At 40.7% G+C, this 19645-nt stretch overlaps 1 protein-coding gene across 14 annotated transcripts in view; it reads right to left on the minus strand.

Annotated features, from left to right (window-relative positions):
- Window positions 1-19645, minus strand: part of phldb1b (pleckstrin homology-like domain, family B, member 1b) — a 77098-nt gene that overhangs the window by 4949 nt on the left and 52504 nt on the right. For 6 of the 14 annotated variants that reach the window (XM_047820685.1, XM_047820690.1, XM_047820684.1 and 3 more), the window contains 11 exons: window positions 19322-19411; window positions 16974-17090; window positions 16327-16485; window positions 11839-11982; window positions 9902-10027; window positions 9679-9781; window positions 8492-8539; window positions 6408-6684; window positions 4148-4238; window positions 3881-4027; window positions 1081-1300 (listed from right to left, as the gene is read on the minus strand). In XM_047820685.1, coding sequence (XP_047676641.1) covers window positions 1081-1300; window positions 3881-4027; window positions 4148-4238; window positions 6408-6684; window positions 8492-8539; window positions 9679-9781; window positions 9902-10027; window positions 11839-11982; window positions 16327-16485; window positions 16974-17090; window positions 19322-19411 — 1522 coding nt within the window. The remainder of the gene's footprint in view (window positions 1-1080; window positions 1301-3880; window positions 4028-4147; window positions 4239-6407; window positions 6685-8491; window positions 8540-9678; window positions 9782-9901; window positions 10028-11838; window positions 11983-16326; window positions 16486-16973; window positions 17091-19321; window positions 19412-19645) is intronic. The other 8 variants (XM_047820697.1, XM_047820687.1, XM_047820688.1 and 5 more) reach the window with 6 other exon arrangements.

A 19645-nucleotide genomic window follows, 5' to 3' on the forward strand; every position in this document is an offset into this window, starting at 1 on the left:
AAATAAATAAAATTCACAATTATTAGTGCTATAAAATGAGGAGATTTTTTAGTTACACAGTTGTAGAAAGTCTCGTCGGGGATTTGTGTGTGTGTGTGTGTGTGTGTGTGTGTGTGTGTGTGTGTACGTACAGATGGGACGGCAAGTTAGAGATGAAAGTCATGTGACTGTATTTGCCCTTTGAGTTAAATGATCATTACTATTATTACTATTATATTTTGTACCAACTATTCATTTTAAAGCATACTTAAGTAAAAAAAACAAAAACATTTTTCTCACATAGCCTCAGGGGAATATAATGTTTATTTTTCATAAACGATTTAAAATAGTTTTATTTTTATTTTTTCCTAAGAGAAACTAGTCATAAATTGTTCATGGGGTTAAAAATCAGTTCCTGCATCATTCCACTTAGGATCATTTTGAACATGCTTCATTTGGAAGGGAGAAAAAAAACCAAAAAAAAAAAAAAAACAAGGGGTAAAAACTAGACTGCCCTAAGAGGCAGCGATATGGGAGGCAGCAATCCAGCGCTGTTATTGAGTTTGCACCATCTTTTTTGCCTGTGTAACCATTAGGGGTAGAAACCGCTATCCCTGCTGAGCACGATGGTTGAGTGTGAAACAGAATTTCCACAGCATTGCGCTCGATTTCATCAGCATCATACAGAACGCGGACGAGCTGCTGGATATTTGTATGCCTCGAGCTATCCCGAGGCTATCGGAAACCACAGCAGCCTTCCCCGAGCTAAAGCCGCCGCTAATTACTGCATCCCCCCACGCTAGCTTCACTACGCCAGGACTGAGCTCTTGAGAAAGATGTCTTATAATTCATCTAAGAAATCAACTGGAAAAAAAAATAATAAAAAATCTAAATGCTGTAAAATACTGTAAATCTTTCGTTCATTTATTTCACTTTTTGGGCTTAATTTGGTTCCTTCTGCTTCTACTTTCGCTGCCAAGTTGAATTTCTTGTAAGTGATATCTTACTTGGCCAATAAAATGGATTCAGTTAAGAATTGTAGGCTCTCATCATCCAGGCTGCTTTCTCACTTAGGGCTCGGGTGCAGAGCTGAACACTTACCGGCGTAGTAGGAGAAGGTGCGTTTAAGGCGATCGAAGACGAACCAGCGCTTCTTCCATGATTTAATCTTTCCACCCATCTTGACCAGGTAGCCCTTACACATCTTTTCTGTCAGGATGATGTGATAGCAGGTCTCCACGTTGTGACCCGATGATTCGACATGAGAGCGCAGGTCAAACTCCTCTTTGCGGATGGGCAGGTAGCGCGTCATGGGTCGAGCCTTTGAGCGCAAGGTAAAGAAAAATCGATTTTTAAGACCTCGACATCGCTTTATCTGACAGATCATCGAACATCTAGGGATTTGAACTTCATGTTACATCAAAACAAATAAATCATGATGAATAAATGGCATGGCTCAGTTTGTGGCTCTGCATTATATAAAAGACATTTTGTTTGTGTATAAACTGAAGTGTCTGAGGACACGGACTACAGGCGGCAAATCCTCAAAGCCGTCTTTCCCCAAGGCGCCAGACTCCTCAGTACAAACCCGAACAGAGGTTTAAAGTCTTTGCCACAGTCTTTCACACCGAGCGCTGTTGCTATAGCTGTCACTGTCACTTAATGCTGTGAAACCGGTGATTAAAGGAAATTTCCATAAAATATACTGGGTGCATTTTTACTTGAATTTTTAGTGACAAAGGAATAAGAATGTTTACAGAATTTATATTATGTAGGTCTTGCACACGCACATGCTCACATGCTCACACACACACACACACACACACGTATGCACACACAAGTGTATGCACACAAACACAGCCCAAAAAGAACTCAAGAACATATGTAATTCTAGGACACACACACAAATGAATTAATATACACATACTATGAATATACTTGTATCAAACATGCGTGTATGCATGCACACAAACAACAAGTATATATATATATATATATATATATATATATATATATATATATATATATATATATATATATATATATATATATATATATAGATTATATATATATATAATCTTTGTGTGTGTGTGTGTGTGTGTGTGTGTGTGTGTGTGTGTGTGTGTGTGTGTGTGTGTGTGTGTGATTTTCCTTTTCTTCTTAGTTTTTTTCTTTGTATGACTAAAGTGTACATCACATCAGTGTTCCCTGTATATCCTTTTATACTACTATAGATTTAATCAATTTCCACTTCAGTGTGTGTGTGTGTGTGTGTATGCACGTGTGTGTATGAAATTTTTTTTCTCTGAAATGTGAAATATTGATATTTTACCAAATACTGGGGCAATATTTCACATTCAGTCAATAGCTACAGTAATATATTATGAATATTCTAAAGAAACACTGCCACACACACACACACATACATATATATACATATATATATATATATATACACACACACACACACACACACACACACACACACACACACACACACACACACACACACACACACACACACACACACACACACACACACAGTATAAAACCAGTGATACATGAAAAGTTTATGCGGCAAAAATACAAACAAAGGGAAAGACGCCCTCAAGCTAGCCGACTACCTGAGATCCTCTTATGGGGTTTCAGGAGCAAGCAGAGCTCTCAGTCACTATTAAAGCTCTACACTACTATAATAATCACAAGTATATTGTGTTTTGTTATCTGGGACTCCAGCCAATAGATGACTTACAGTATGTGGATGATTTGATCAATCATTTTATATTCTATAGGAATATAATATTACTACTACTATTAAAAGAACTTTGTTTAAGCAGCTCGCTTTTAAATAACGAAAGACGTAATGCTTTAGTAACGTGTAAATAAAGGGTAAATGTATTTAATCCCTTCTCATAAGGACATATTAGTGGCAGCTTCAAACGTCCCACTTCATAAAAATGTAGGTAGTGTTGAATTAAAATACATTTTTCTTTTGCATACATGGCCACCGGAAGAAATTCGACGATATTCTAACCTCTTTTCTCTGCAACTTAGTAGGAAGTTTATTAAGAAATGTATTAAGTATGAGATAGTAATCAGTCGTAACATTCGGTAACCATACGCTGCTGGGAATTACATCGCATCCCCTGCTTGGATCTGGCTGAGAAACGCTGATACAATATTGACTTTCACATTACAGGTAGCTGCTTACAGACGCTGTACAAATCTTACACGAGGATTTCATTAACTCGTGCTCCCGAGTGCACGGTGTCATGTGGGGCGACTACAAAACAATGACATAATCTCGGTAGGGTGCGCTGGTCATTTCCGCTGCAGGATATTATCCGAACAAATAGGAAATGTGACCTTGTTATTCACACGAACACTTCACTGACCCATCGCATCAAAACACACTCATTCAATATACATCCTGTCTACAGCACCAACCGTATCGAACGGTTTACTTTTATTCGGTCAGTTGCTGTTTTTACACACTACACTTCAATACCTCATCAAACTGCTGCTGTTACAGAAGTGTAGATACGTTTAAATAGAACCGTCTTGTTCGGATGGATTCTTTTTTTTTTGCACGATGTACTTAATAACATACAGTATGACGACACGCTGGTGATTAAAACGAATCGAGGCATCATATATCTGCGTTCATTCAGTAGAACTAGAGCTTCATTCTGAATGGATTCTAAATTGCCTATTGGTGATTGAATGATTATTAAAAAGAGACGGAAATAAAACATTCACAAACTAATGTGTGAATATTTTAGCAACTTAAAATAAAAATCTGACCCCAGATTATCAGTATCAAGTGTTTTGTCTGTGGATCGATGTCTTTGTACCCAATCCTATCTGTGGCGTACATACTCCTGTTTACCGTTCACCTCACCTGAGAAAAGTTCTTTGCTCTCATCTTCACCTCCTTCTCGATGAGCTGCTGCCGGTGCACAGTCTCCTCCTGCAGCCTCTTCTCTGCCTCCTCCCTCCTCTTCCTCTCCTCCTCTAGCAGCTGTTTACGTGCCTGGCTCTCTCGCTCCTGCAGTAAACACACAAAATAAGAAGCACCAGGAGAATTTAGTAACTCGTTGTCTCCTTTGTTACACTATTACGTCAATCTTCCTTCGCGTAGACGGATTTCGAGCTCGTCTACCCCTACCTTAGACTCCAGGAGTCTGGCCTTCTCCAGATGAGCCTCCTTTAGAAGCTTCTCCATCTCTTCGATTTTCAGCGCATCCATCCCGCTTGCACTGGATCACAGAAACACACAGGTTTCTTTTAAGAGTACATGGTACTAATTTAAACAAACGATTAGCTACAGTCTGCCTGTAAAGCGTCAGAGCAGCTTGGGACATAATCCCGGAGGAACAGAAGTCATTAGGTGTCAGGAATTTGTTATAATATAATATTGTACTATAATAATAATACAACAATGTAAAAAAAAAAATAAAATCATATGATCTGTATAAAAAAATAGGACTGTAGTATAACTACAAATAATTCAACAGATAATAAATACAGCAGTACAAGTAATTAAAATGAAATCATTATATATGAGTGTAAAGTATATATGTGAAAATAAACACCGTTTAAACAGGAGTTAGCGCCTGTGACAGGAAGCTTCTGTTTGCTTTGCGATTTTATTCCCAGAGTGAAAGTGTCCAGGATGGGAAAGAGGAAAGGTCTGCAATGATGTGTTGGATATCTCTTAATGCTTGACTTGTACATGTCTTGGATAGACAGTAAGCTACACATTATCTTTTATTTTCCCCTTAAAGAAGAAGTGATGACGCGCTGCAGTTTGCGCCCGGCCTCTGAGCAGAAGCAGCACCAAACCAGACAATTATAGAGGAGGTTAGGATGGACTTGGTGATGGCTGTGGACCACTACTGCCTGGGGGAAGAGTGGCTTTATGGTTTGTTTTTCAGCTGGCTCAGACTTTGCTGAGCTTTTTTTTTTGATGATGCAGGTAGCATTTTTCTCTGGCTAAAGGTTACATGACTTGACAGGCCAGAGGAATGATTGCTCAATTGCCGTTTTCTCAAATCGATAGTCTTATCCTGTGGTTTGTGGGTGTTCACGTCCAGGTTATTGTGACTGTACCAGATTCATGTGCGTGTACGGATTTCTCTGCGAACGTGTCGAGCCTGATGGACGGCTCGTTAAAGGTGCAGATGTTGCTGTATAGGAAAAAGGAAAGAAGGGAAGAAGGAGAGCACGTATCTCTGGGGTGTAGCAGTGCTGAATTATAGCGCCTGACATTTTTTTGCCATGCTGTCTGTCTCTGTCTGTCTGTCTGTCTGTGATCCACTTGCAGATAGAGTTTGGCAGATCGAGTCGGTTTCTTGTCCAGCAGCTCTGGAACGATCATGTCGAAAGGCCGAGCTGAAGTCAACAAATAAAATCCTTACATGTTCCGGGTGTCAATAAAACGCCGGCTCAGATTTAATCCACCATCGATTGATCTGTCAGTTGTGACAGGAAACTGCGGGAGTGTTGTTTTTTTTTTTTTTAAAAACAGAAGCTGCTGAAATCTTTATTACAGATGTTTTAACACTGCTACACAGAAAGACCAGCTCAAGGTAAAAAAAAAAGTGGAAGTAATTTTTTAGGATATATATATATAGGAGCTCCAAATGCTGTTAGAGTAAGTGAACTAATAAAGCTAGCTAGCACCACTTATGTAGAAGCGGTGCAAAAAATTTACATGGCCTTAGGATAAAATTAAGTACAAATTTAATCAACAAGACAATTAGAGTGTTTGCTTTCACAGATGTTTCGTCATTATTACACGTAATAAAATGCTAAGATATTAATAGAAAAAAAAATCATTAAAAAGTTTTTAGGATTTTTTTTTCTTCCCTCAAGGGAGTCGAACAAAAAAGAAAACTTTGTGCTTTTTTTTTTTTTTGGATTCCTTTAAATCTGGTTTTCTGTTCATTTTGCCACATGTCTTATGGACAGTTACCTTTCTGCAAAATGCATAAAATTTTGCCCTTTTTAATAAATTAATAAATTGTAACAGACATTTGAGGTGTTTTTTTTTTTTTTCGCTCTGAAAATGGAGATCTTTTTATTTTTTTACTTACTAATTTAGACTTGCTGAATGTGTGGTAATGTATTTGGCTGTAAATGCCAGATGTTGTATGGTGATAATGTGATACTGTGAATGTTGTAAAAACAATGAGAATGTAAAATGCAATATTATACAAAACGTGTAATCTTGAGATCTACAAATGAAATCAAATCTTATTTAATGGCTTTTTAAAATTTAGGGACTTGATGGCATTCATTTGGATTCTGTTTATAAAGTGAATTTTTGGGAATGGACATTGTTACAAAGCAATGTAACAGCTTGTAGACAATCCAACACACGGCGTCATTAAAGCATTTAAACACATTAAACTCATTATTCTAACCTGGACATGTTATCTGGTGAGCAGGCGGAGTTGTTGCTGGTGGACACGCTGGTGTCGATGCTGTCCGAGCTCTCCAGGCTGAGCGTGTCGTAGTTGTCCTCTCCAGCAGAGGGTGCTGTGTGGTGCAGGATGGAGTGATGGACCAGCGGAGGTGCTGGAGAGCTGCTGAGATGCGTGTGGGAGCCGTGCAGCGCCTCCCACTGGCACTGAGCCTCTGCTGCAGCCTTCTGCTTCAGCTCGGCCAGACGACGCCGCTGCTCCTCTATCACCTGCTGACCTGGAGAGAGATAGAGAGAGAGGTAGAGAGAGGGGGAATGAGGAAAAGAGAAAGGGAAAGAGAGTGGGAAAGAAAAAGGGAGAGAGAGACACAAAGGGTGAGAAAGAAATAGAGAGTGAAATAGAAAGGGAGAGAGAGGGGGAATGAGGAAAAGAGAAAGGGAAAGAGAGTGGGAAAGAAAAAGGGAGAGAGAGACACAAAGGGTGAGAAAGAAATAGAGAGAGAGAGAGAGAGAGAGAGAGAGAGAGAGAGGGGGGGGGGATATAAAAGGAAACAGAATGGACAGATTTGAACATTAAGTGAGAGACAATATGGAGGATGAGAGTGACAGTATGGTTATTTCTTTCCTACATCACAGCTCTGTATTCTGTGAGATGAGGACATGGAGCACTAACATGGTGTAACATGGTCACTTATTCCCATCACTAACCTGCTCCAGTGATGAAATTAGAAAGAGGAGATTCAGCATTTTATCAGAAATACGGAGCCATTTGAAAGATGTTGCAGATTTCCAGAGGCACATTTTTGTGTCATAAATGTAACAAAAAGAACATTTGAGATTTCTTCATCAACAGATAACAGTCACACACCTAGTACAAAAACACAGACACCGACACTCTCAAACACACACACACACACACACACACACACCCTCTCTCTCTCTGTATCTCATGTACATGTACACACTCACTCTCTCAAACACACACACACACACATCCTCTCTCTCTGTATCTCATGTACACGTACACACTCACTCTCTCAAACACACACACACACACACACACATCCTCTCTCTCTGTATCTCATGTACATGTACACACTCACTCTCTCAAACACACACACACACACACACACACACACACACACATCCTCTCTCTCTGTATCTCATGTACACGTACACAAACACTCACTCTCAAACACACACACACACATCCTCTCTCTCTGTATCTCATGTACACGTACACACACTCTCTCACTCTCAAACACACACACACATCCTCTCTCTCTGTATCTCATGTACACGTATACAAACACTCACTCACACACACACACACTCTCTCACTCACACACATTGTCTCACTTACACATACAGTACACACACAGTCCCACACACACACTCGCACACTAATGCTCACACACAGCCTCTGTCTCACGCTCACACACACACACACATACACACACACACCCTCTCTCTCTCTCTCTCTCTCTCTGTATCTCTGGCACACGTACACAAACACTCACTCTCAAACACACATACACACACACACTCACACACAGTCTCACTCACACATACTCCATCTCTCATGTACACACATTGTCCCACACACACTCGCACACAAATGCTCACACACAGCCTCTGTCTCATACACACACACAATCCCATGCCAAGCCCAGCTATACAAGGAAACCCATGTATCCATGTAGGATGACACGCCATAGCCACATCGCTCTTTTATGCCCTCACACACACACCAAACAACTGCACTGTGCTTTAAAATAACTCAAAATAATGCCCAAGCATATCTGGCCACTGCTTCCAATCACAAGAAAATAAACACACATTAACCATTTAGCTCCATGCTGAGCGAGAGAGAGAGAGAGAGAGAGAGAGAGAGAGAGAGAGAGAGAGAGAGAGAGAGAGAGAGAGAGAGAGAGAGAGAGAGAGAGAGAGAGAACACACTTCTCATGCACCATTTTCAGTTAGAACACACGGAAGCAGCTTAGAGAGAAAATAAAGGATGAGGTGTGATGAAGAGGAAGATGACAAAGACATGGCCAAACCCACTCCAGACTTAATGCAAGCTACCTGTGGGACTGTCCATGGTGGAAAACTCAGGCGATGATGGCAGGTAGTCTGGGTGAGAGCGGGGGATAACGGAGACGAACAAACAAAGTGAGAGAGACAAACGCTACGCTGGGTATAAACAACTGCAGGAGGAGTTCAGAGGAAAGGTTGGAGGTGAGGAGAGGTAAGAAGCACTGGTACATTTCATTCCAGACTCTTATCAGATGATCAGTTTATTCTCTCGCTGACCAAGAGCTCTTCCAGGTTCCGGACATTTTCCAGTTCTTTCTATCAAAATGACCCTTGAATGAACTTTAGAAGTACTTCTTTCCTTGTAGTCCTGAATTGTATAATAAAATACATTGCTTTCATAATTCTATTATGTAAAACAATAAATGTTGGCTACATCAGAGAAGAAAGTGTATTAATATCTAAATTTAAAATCCTGGACATTCATTCATTTTCTACCGCTTATCCGACCTTCTCGGGTCACGGGGAGCCTGTGCCTATCTTAGGCGTCATCGGGCATCAAGGCAGGATACACCCTGGACGGAGTGTCAACCCATCGCAGGGCACACACACACACTCATTCACTCACGCAATCACACACTACGGACAATTTTCCAGAGATGCCAATCAACCTACCATGCATGTCTTTGGACCGGGGGAGGAACCCGGAGTACCCGGAGGAAACCCCCGAGGCACAGGGAGAACATGCAAACTCCACACACAAGGCGGAGGTGGGAATCGAACCCCCAACCCTGGAGGTGTGAGGCGAACGTGCTAACCACTAAGCCACCGTGCCCCTAAAATCCGGGACAATTTTAAGTTTTTCCCTTAATTTCTAGATCTTAATTTAAGATTTACGAATTGTTGGGTGAAAGAACACTTTATGTTTATGAACATGTACTCAACAGAAACGGATGCCATGTGCTAGCTAAAAGATTCGCAAAAAAAAAAAGAAATCACTTATATATACACAAACTGACCATTTTAAAGCTGAATAGTTTTGTTCGTTACTCCTGCCATCTCTGAAATGTACAATAGCATTTCTAAAAACACTCTTTGGTGTCCATTAAAACTAAAGCTTAAAGTTTCCTACGGGAAAAATCTTCAGTATTTCTTTGCGCGATACGCGTATTGATCCTAAAAGAGTATAAGAAGTGAAACAGGAACGCTGCGGTTTAAAGAAAGTTTAGTGTGAATACCTTTCTGTTGCAGCGCCAGCTGTCTCTTCATCTCGATGTCCTGTAAAGTGGCTGCGAGGTTGCGAGGGAGACTGCCGGTGCTGTTGACCACCATGATGGGACTCTGGGTAAGTGAATATACAACCGTTTAAACAACTCGATGGTTAAATCACAGTAGTGTGTGATGATAGGGTTACGCAGTACGCGCGTGTGTGTGTGTTTGGGTGGGTGTGGGGTGTTTTACCCTGGAGGAAGTGTTGCGGCCAAGTGTGGCGCTTGTGGTGGTGTAGGTGGTGGGGGAAAGTCCAGCACTCACTCTGGGCTTCTGTGAGGACTGACTGGCATCGCTGTCTAGCCTGGAGCGGTACACCTATAGAGCAGAGAAACCAGGCAATTTACACAACAATCACTCCACACAGTGTCTTCAGGAAATGAGGGGGGAAAAAAGAATGTTTTTAGATTACCGATTTTAAAAAACAGAGAGAGATTATAGAGGTTTATAAATATGCACTAGCCTGAGACAAACACTGTAGAATTAGTACAGAGACTCAAATCAGGGACTATTTTGCACGTGTCGCAATTAGAAGTAAACTTGTATCAGGTAAAATGTGTTTAAACCCAAAAGTGAAAAGTGTGTGAAAATCTGCCCCTCACTCACAACATGACTGTGTAAGAAAACTCATACAGTGTGAGGAAAACTTCCAGTTTTTCTCCTGTTTTGAAATTTAGCCACATCGACAATTTTCCCCAGAATGCCAGACAAGCATTACACACATTCTCAGTCTATTTAAAAAAACAAACAAACAATACAAAAACAAACAAACCAACCAGTATTGGTCTATGTTACTGTTCTCTCAATGTTTTTATTGTTATCTACATTATTAGGCTCATCAAACCACTTGCTTTTCTATGTATTTAAGACACCAAATTAAGTTATATATTTGTTAGATATATAATAAAATCTACGGTATTTTCCGCACCATAAGGCGCAGTGTCAATTACGGGGTCTATTTCTGTACTTAACCCATACATAAGGCGCACCGTATTATAAGGCGCATGCTAAAACATAAGGTCTACAAAAAAAGGTAACAGAAGCAAAACAGTGCGTTTAGTTGAACTTTATTCTACTATTTAACAACACAAACATTATTTTTTAATCAATCTTCTCCCACAAATCCATCAAAGTCCTCATCTACTGTGTTTTCTTAACTTGGCGCAGTACATTTTCTTGCTTCCTCCACTCCCGAACCATAGATACATTGATGTTGTATTCTTTCAGCTGCTCTATTCCCATTTACAACCGCGTAACTGATAGTCTGTAGTTTGTATTGTGCCTCGTAAGCATCTGATTTTTATTGGCGGATGACAAACCAACTTAAGGTGCATTTACCGCCACTTACTGGACTGGAGTGTGGAGCGCATAATGGTTAGGAAGAAACGCATGTTGTTTTGCAACATACCGGTAGTTATACCTACCAGAGGCGTGGCGAAGGTAAGCGTACGTACTGTACGTATTACGTAATGTTCTCTGATTGGTTTATCGCTGCCAGCGTACGTAGTGTATGTATTACGTCCCTGTGTCAGCAGGAAATGGTCCGACAGTCAATCAAGCGGAGCGCTTACCAAAGTCACACAACATTTTTACAGATTTTTTAACTCCGTGCAAACATAAGGCGCACCGGATTATTAGGTGCACGGCCGATTTTTGAGATAATTTAAGTATTTTAGGTGCGATTTATAGTGTGGAAAATACTGTACTGTCACAGTTAAATAGACTTTAATACTGTAAATAATAGGAACTCATTAATTATAAAAATTTGTATATTATTTGCAAAAAATAAAAGAATCTTAACTTCAGGTTGTGATTCAAAATAAAACTAGCTGCTTTATCTCTTATAACAAAATAATAGCTGACTGCTTTAGTGTTAGACAATTTATGCAAAGTCATGTGATCTTTCCAGTTTGTTGGCCAGCAGAAAATTAGCCAAGATTCACAAAGTCCAAACACAACCAAATCAACCCCAAACAATACGACAACACTCAAACAGACACAACTCAACACTCAGTGCTCCTGGAGCTTCCATGCATTAAGAGATATCTACATGAGGAAAGACATGAAGGAATGAGAGCAGGGGGAAAGAGAAAAAGGAAGAGGAGAGTTGGGTCTGTGGCAGGAGTTACCTGCAGAGGTCTGTGTGCTGAGTGATCTTTAGCTGGGAGAGGAGGCTGGCATAGCTGGCTGGGATCTCCAGCTGCCATCACCTCCTGGTACCAGCGCTCTAAATCTAGCCTTGGGATCTGAGGCCGAAGCCGCTCCAGCTGACTCTGTTCCCGCATCGGAATGCAGTGGAAGGTGGAGGGGTGGAATGAGACGAGAAAGTGAGGGAAAGAGGAAAAAGAAGGAAAAAAGAAGATAAAAGTGTTATCGAGGAACTGAAAAGTTGGTTTTAATGAGAAAAGTGGACAGCCATTTAATTCACTTTAAAGATAATACCGAGACCCTTAAGGAATTTAAGGAGTTTATTTGTGATTGTTGCAGCCAAAAAAATGTTGCTTTTGGCTTTTTCGAAAAATGTGTGATGCAATCTGCAGATATTTTGGGCTTATTTTGTTGCATAAATCTACTTAAATCGGTTAAAACTGCATGCACAGGATTCTTATTTTAAACCTTCCCAGTGAAGACACAGATTTAATGTCTTTCTATTTGAGCTGTACTCATGTTAGACGCACGTGAATTAATAAGGTCTTTGGCTGAGTGTGCTGTGTGTTGTTGTCACACAACATTGTGGCCCAAATCTGTAGAATATCTGTGTTGGTTTTGTAAAATTGCAAGCTTCTCCTTGGCACTTAGCTGATATTGTGCCATTTTCTGTGATGGCAAATTCATGAAATCCTGGAAGGACTTAATGGTTATGCAAGCTTCTGTTTTTTTTACCAAGAGTCAGTACAGCTAGGTAAAGTTACCAAATGAGCAAAAACAAACAAACAAAAATAATAATACAGCTAATTTTCAGCTGGATGATGTCAACTCTTTACCCAGCAAACAACAGACTTAAGCCTTATTCGGCCGGGATTAGTTCTACGTGGGGACGTGGGGGTAAAGTAATCATTACCAGAGCTTCTCAGTGATTTTAGTCCCGTCCGAATGTGCCATCTCGGTAATCATTACGGACAATGTCAGTAAAGATTACGGCGACTTTTACCTTCTGTAAAAAGGTCTGGAAAAATTACCTCAGGTAATACTAATCCCGTCCGAAAAGACCCGCTGTAAATATGTACGGTAAAAGTTCGTCATTTCCTGTTTAAAAGTAGTTTTTGGCACGTTTTGCAAGCATGGAGGCGCTTGAAAGCAACATCATACGCACATGACGACAAGGAGGTTAAAGTGAGTTACCCCTCCCACTTCTGATAGTTTTACTGAGATGCGAATTGGCCAATTAATATTACAGACGTCCTGTAAAAATTGCATTACTCCACGTCCCCACGTAAAACTAGTCCCGTCTGAATAGTGCTTTAATCAGCAATCCACTGGACCTAAACATCATGCTTACTCTCCACACCTGTCCTCACTCCAGCCCTGTCCACAAGCTTTTAATGTCTCACTGTTGACCTACGGCTTGAGAATCTTCTCTTAAGGATGGTCATAATCAGCACTACTGTAATTGTTCATATGCAACCTTTCATTTAACTCGATCGTGTAATGAAATTGCTCTTTATGTACCAGCAGGACCGGTTAACACCAGCAATGCATTGACTGAAGAAGATGCAAACTACTGCAAAAACTGTTGTCTTGAGGACAGCAACAAGGTCTTGAGGACAACAACCTCCTACTTAAAACACAAATGTGGGAATGTATATGACTGTAGAAAGGACATTATTCATAATAACATCCTCTGGTGTTATTCACACCCCCCAGGGTCACCCAAATGAGGATGAGGTTCCCTTTTGTGTCTGGTTCCTCTCAAGGTTTTTCCTCACCACAGTCACCTCAGGCTTGCTCATTGGATATAAATACAAACACATTCAAATACAAGTCTAATATTAATCTTGAAGTTTGTGTACTATATTTCTTATGTTCTGTAAAGCTGCTTTGAGACAATGTCCATTGTTAAAAGTGCTATACAAATTAAATTCAACTGAATTGAAATGAAGTCCATCTTACAACTTATCTGTGCATCCCATATCATATACTGCTGCGCTATGCTATTCCATTGCCATGCCAAGAAGAAAAAGAAGAGCATTTCAACTATTCGGATGATGATGATATAAAAAACAGCAAAGCGTGGAATGTTGAACTGGTAGCTTTGCTTACATACTGTAGTGGAAGAGGGGCGGGGCTAACAGATGCTCACACTGGACAAAACAACGTACATGTCTTATAAATTAGCTCATGTTGTATGGTTTAATATTTCACATTTTAAAAATGTACTGTATTCTGTTAAAGCTAGCGGTGTTGCATTACACACGCTTGATGTCATTTGCCATCAACAGCTTATAGTTCCAGCTAGGAAAAAACTGTTAGTGTGCTGTTTGAGATGATACGGAGATGATACTGCCTTTCTAAAATTCATTCACTAGACATTAGATACATAGTGCATGGTGTAAGAGCATTGTGTGGTACGTCACTTGGGACGCAGCTCAAGTGAAATTAATTTCCTTCAAAACGCATCTTTTTATCTGATGGATACTTTACTTACTTTTTATGGTGCAGTAACAAGCAAGCAAAACTCCACATATACAGTACAGACACACCTTCCAAAAGTTTGGACACACCTTCCAAAAGTTTGGACACAACACCTTTTCAACAGGACAGTGACCCCAAACACACCTCCAGGCTGTGTAAGGGCTATTTGACCATGAAGGAGAGTGATGGGGTGCTGCGCCAGATGACCTGGCCTCCACAGTCACCGGACCTGAACCCAATCGAGATGGTTTGGGGTGAGCTGAACCGCAGAGTGAAGGCAAAAGGGCCAACAAGTGCTAAGCATCTCTGGGAACTCCTTCAAGACTGTTGGAAGACCATCAAGAGAATGCCAAGAGTGTGCAAAGCAGTAATCAAACTTTGAAGAACCTAGAATATGACATAATTTCAGTTGTTTCACACTTTTTTGTTATGTACGTATACTGTATAATTCCACATGTGTTAATTCATAGTTTTGATGCCTTCAGTGTGAATCTACAATTTTCATAGTCATGGAAAGAAAGAAAACTCTTTGAATGAGAAGGCGTGTCCAAACTTTTGGTCGGTACTGTAAATCAATTCCATACCTGAGTCAGCAATTCAATATCCCATAAGAAATAACTTTCATGCAGATTTGATTTATTTATTGCTGCCATTCCATGCAATGTTTGAAAAAGCAGCCTTTATTTTGTCACACGTACATTAGAGAACAGTAAAATTCCCTCTTCACACATCCCAACTTTAGATGTTAGGGTCAGAGCACATTGTCCAGCACCCATGAAGCAGGGAGGGTAAAGGGCCTTGCTCAAGGGCCCAAAAGTAGCAGTGCTATTGCTTGAACCCTGATCCTCTGATCAACAACTCAGAACCTTTACCACTTGAGCCACTGCCCACTGTCCCACTACGGCCACTTTTGCATGTCTGCGATTGGGGAAAAGTCCAAAAATAAGTTTAACGCTGATTTTTGGGGTGCGAATGTCCAGCATTACCTGTAATCCACTCCACAGTGGTGAATAATGGCTCATAAGAAAGTCCTGACTCATTCATTCAGACTTAAAATAATTAATTTTGTTATACTTATTAAAAATTTCCTATAAGTCAGTTTTCATTCTGCCGTCGGTACAGAATTATAGAGTGCTGGTAAAAAAAAAAAAAAAAAAAGAAAGAAAAAAACAATGGTTTCTATTTTGTTCATTATTAAATAAGCACAGATACTTGTTCCCATTTTCAAAGATGTCGATGACAAAGAAGCGCAAGTTTTGTTGAAGTATGAACCAAATGGTACTTAAAATGTCCCTTTCTGTAGGGTTAGAAAGCAGACTTCTCTGCGTGAAGGGTGACAATGACTACAGAATGGACTGGAACAGTGCCACGATGGAAAAGTGTAGAAATGATCCCATACACAAACTGTCCTGCTATTCATTTGGGACATGCAGAAAATCTTTGATTTGCTATTGATCACTTCAGTTGCTTCAGTCAGAAAAGTGTTTCGCTTTCATCACTGTGTCGCAGTCGTGCGACACTGAAATGCAACCTCAGCTCTAAGCTGTAGTAGGAGAAGAGCTGCACTGCCTGAAAGTTTAATGTTCCTGAAGGCCCACCATTGATTCCTTGTTAAATATTGATCCAATAATGATAAATGATTAAAGTGCTAATATGACCAGAAATACTTACAACTCAAATCAGGAAAAAAAAAAAAAGAGACAGAAAGAGATGAAGCAATGTAAGAGCAATAAAATGTTTTATAATGTTTTGCTTTGTGAAATATTTACTGCGTGTTACTAATAAATAGAAAAAGAGCTTGGGCATTTTATTCACCTTCTTTTCACTTTGCCTTTTGCTTTAGTGCAAAATGTTCTTCATATTAACAACAGCACATGTAACTAGTGTTGAAGGAAGAGTTATTTGATTTAAACACAACTAAACTGGATCTAATGTCAGAGAGATTAATGTAGCAGAAAGCAGGAGCTAGAAGAAGAGAGACACACCTCAAAACAGAGAGATAGAGAGGAGCCATGAGGAGAAGGAAGACAGGAAAAGGCAGGATCAGTGAAGGTGGGGTGACGCAATTGGGCAGGAGAGGTGGGGGAGGAATCCACCTTCGGCATCCCATAGATCTGGTTTAATTGGCCCACCGTAACATAGTCCTGAAATCCAGCACAGACACACGGGTGCAAGCAGGTGGGAAGGAATAAAGAGGAAAAGAGCGATTCAGGTTAAAAGGTTAAAGATGGACAAGCACAAAAATTTTTCAGCGATGAACAGGAAATTCTGATTCTCCGAATACAACGTTCTAGTTTTATAGTAAAGCTTTTTACATCTGTTCTCCTAAAAATGACAATTTTAGGCACAAATAAAGAGAGACATTTAATTATGGGGTAATGTATGTTAAATGTTTAATGCCGATATGACTAATATGCTTGTTTAATTTAATTAAGTAAGCCTTTGATGAGTAGACTTAGTAGTATTTGTTTAGTCAGATTAAAAAATTTGTTTAGATTTCTCAATAAAACATGATTTTATTTGCTTGTGCTAAAGTTCATTTAAATCAGTTTCTTCAGTGTACTGCATCAAGTATAAGTGCAAGCAAGCAACAGAGAGAGGGAAAGAAATGAAAATGTGATTTTTATGATACCTCGCAAGGGGCAGTTACTGCTGGGTCAAGTCTAATAGAGAGGTCATGTGAAGCAGATTTGGCCAGCTGGGTTTCGCTCACATACATCCTACAGGCATCTGCCATCCTGCAGTAACCCTGTACAACCACCAGAGGATTTACACAGAACCAGAGGCACAGTCATTATGTACATAAATGGACATAATGTACATAAACGAACAGAGACACAGACAGACACGCACACAGAGACACAGACAGACAAAGACGCACACAGACACACACAGACAAAGACATGGACACACAGACAGATGGACAGAGACAGGGACACAGACATAGACGGACAGAGACAGGGACACACACACAGACATAGACGGACAGAGACAGGGACACACACACAGACATAGACGGACAGAGACAGGGACACACACACAGACATAGACGGACAGAGACAGGGACACACACACAGACCTAGACGGACAGAGACAGGGACACACACACAGACCGTCGAGGGACACAGAGACCGTCGAGGGACACAGAGACCGTCGAGGGACACACACACAGAGACCGTCGAGGGACACACACACAGAGACCGTCGAGGGACACACACACAGAGACCGTCGAGGGACACACACACAGAGACCGTCGAGGGACACACACACAGAGACCGTCGAGGGACACACACACAGAGACCGTCGAGGGACACACACACAGAGACCGTCGAGGGGGACACACACAGAGACCGTCGAGGGGGACACACACAGAGACCGTCGAGGGGGACACACACAGAGACCGTCGAGGGGGACACACACAGAGACCGTCGAGGGGGACACACACAGAGACCGTCGAGGGGGACACACACAGAGACCGTCGAGGGGGACACACAGACCGTCGAGGGACACACACAGACCGTCGAGGGACACACACAGACCGTCGAGGGACACACACAGACCGTTGACGAGCACGGGCACACACAGACGATCGACGGCCAAAAATGTATCCAACTTAATCTTCCCCAAACTGCTACCACAAAGATAGAAGCATACACTTGTCTGGACAGTCTTTATATGCTGTAGTATTACAATTTCCTTTCACTGACACCAAGAAGCCCAAACATGCTACAGCACAGTCCTGCAAAGAGCCCTGACAACTCAACCACACTGAACACCTTCAGGATGAACTGGATGAACACTAGGCACTTTTGCCCTACTTGTGAAAAAAAAAGTTGGAAATCCTCAACGCCCATGGTGTCTACATACATCTGACCACATGGACACACAAAAAGGTCAGCTGAAAGTAAGAAACCCAAACCGTGGTAAATTGTTAGCATTCAAAATGTATGTTTTCTACACAAAGCTTCAGGAAGAAAGCCTGCTGAGCTTTCTCTTTCTAACTTATTCATCACATGCAGTATAATTAAACCCTACTGTTGGGAGTTATGATGTCTGAATATGGCCTGTCGTTCATTCTCGATAAATAAGTGCAATATGTTCAAGCCTGGACAGACTGGTGAGGAGTTCAGGCTCTGTGGTTGGAACAGAGCTGGACTCAATGGTGACAGAGGTGTTGGAAGCAGAGAGAAGAACCCTTGACAGACTGCTCTCCATCCTGTATAACACTCAGCACCCTCTGCACAGAGGTCATATTCACCAGACAGTGAAGTGTGTTCAGTGGCAGGCTGCTGTCTCTGTCTAACTCCACTACAACACTGAGGAACTCTTTTGTCCTTCTGGCAATTACAACATATCTAAGGTATGGCAGGGTGGAAACATACAAACAGAGGAATGACTCAGAAGAAAAAACTAAGATACTGTCTTTACTTGCTGCCACTGGACATTTTTAAATTCCCTAATTTGCACATATTTCACCCTAATGTTTGCACAGAAATTGACTGCATCTACACCAGCCGGCACTAATGGTTGTCTAAAATAAATTAGCAGTATAAGAAAGCTAAACTGCTTGTGAGTCATGATTGAGTAATTAAAAAAAAATAGCCCTAATGCGAGACCGGATAATAACCACTGATTTATAGGATGTTTAATGAGAAACCAACGGTAACAACTATTTTGTGTCTGTAGCAATAGTTAATGTCTGCTGAGAGAGCTTTACCTTATCATTAACCACACTGGGTTCGATTATCATTAAATAATCAAAATAGATTTCTAGATTAAACTGGCAAACTAACAACGTTAAATGAAATACAGTAAACTGTGAATTCATTCAGTGTAAAACAGGTAAAAAGTGTTATTAGAAAGCATATAGGGAGGGAAAAGAGATTAAAGAAAAACTAAGCTTCTAAACACTTAGCTTCACTGTTCTACATTTGTACATTAAACTTTTATTTTCACAGGTTTAATATACCCATACTGTACCTCTTTTAATGTGCTGGAGCCTTTGGGAAAAGTTCTGCCTCCAGTTAAGCTGAAGTATCTCTTCTCCAGACCAGCCAGCCTCTCCTTCTCCTGTAATATCATGCATGTATAAGAAAGCAGAAAGCCCCTGCCTTGAGCAGACGGTCCCATATAATTCAGTACTTCATCACATGCTAGAAAGTTGCAGATGTTTTTTTTAGATAACTAGTGATGAAGACAGACCCTTCTTTCTCTTCCATGTATAGTATATTAGGCCATCCTTTAAATTCTTGTTTGCCGTAACCCGACCGACCCTGTCAATTTAGGACCAACTCAATATTTTTT

This window comes from Tachysurus fulvidraco, chromosome 11 (assembly GCF_022655615.1).
Source record: "Tachysurus fulvidraco isolate hzauxx_2018 chromosome 11, HZAU_PFXX_2.0, whole genome shotgun sequence".
NCBI classification, from domain to species: Eukaryota; Metazoa; Chordata; class Actinopteri; order Siluriformes; family Bagridae; genus Tachysurus; species Tachysurus fulvidraco.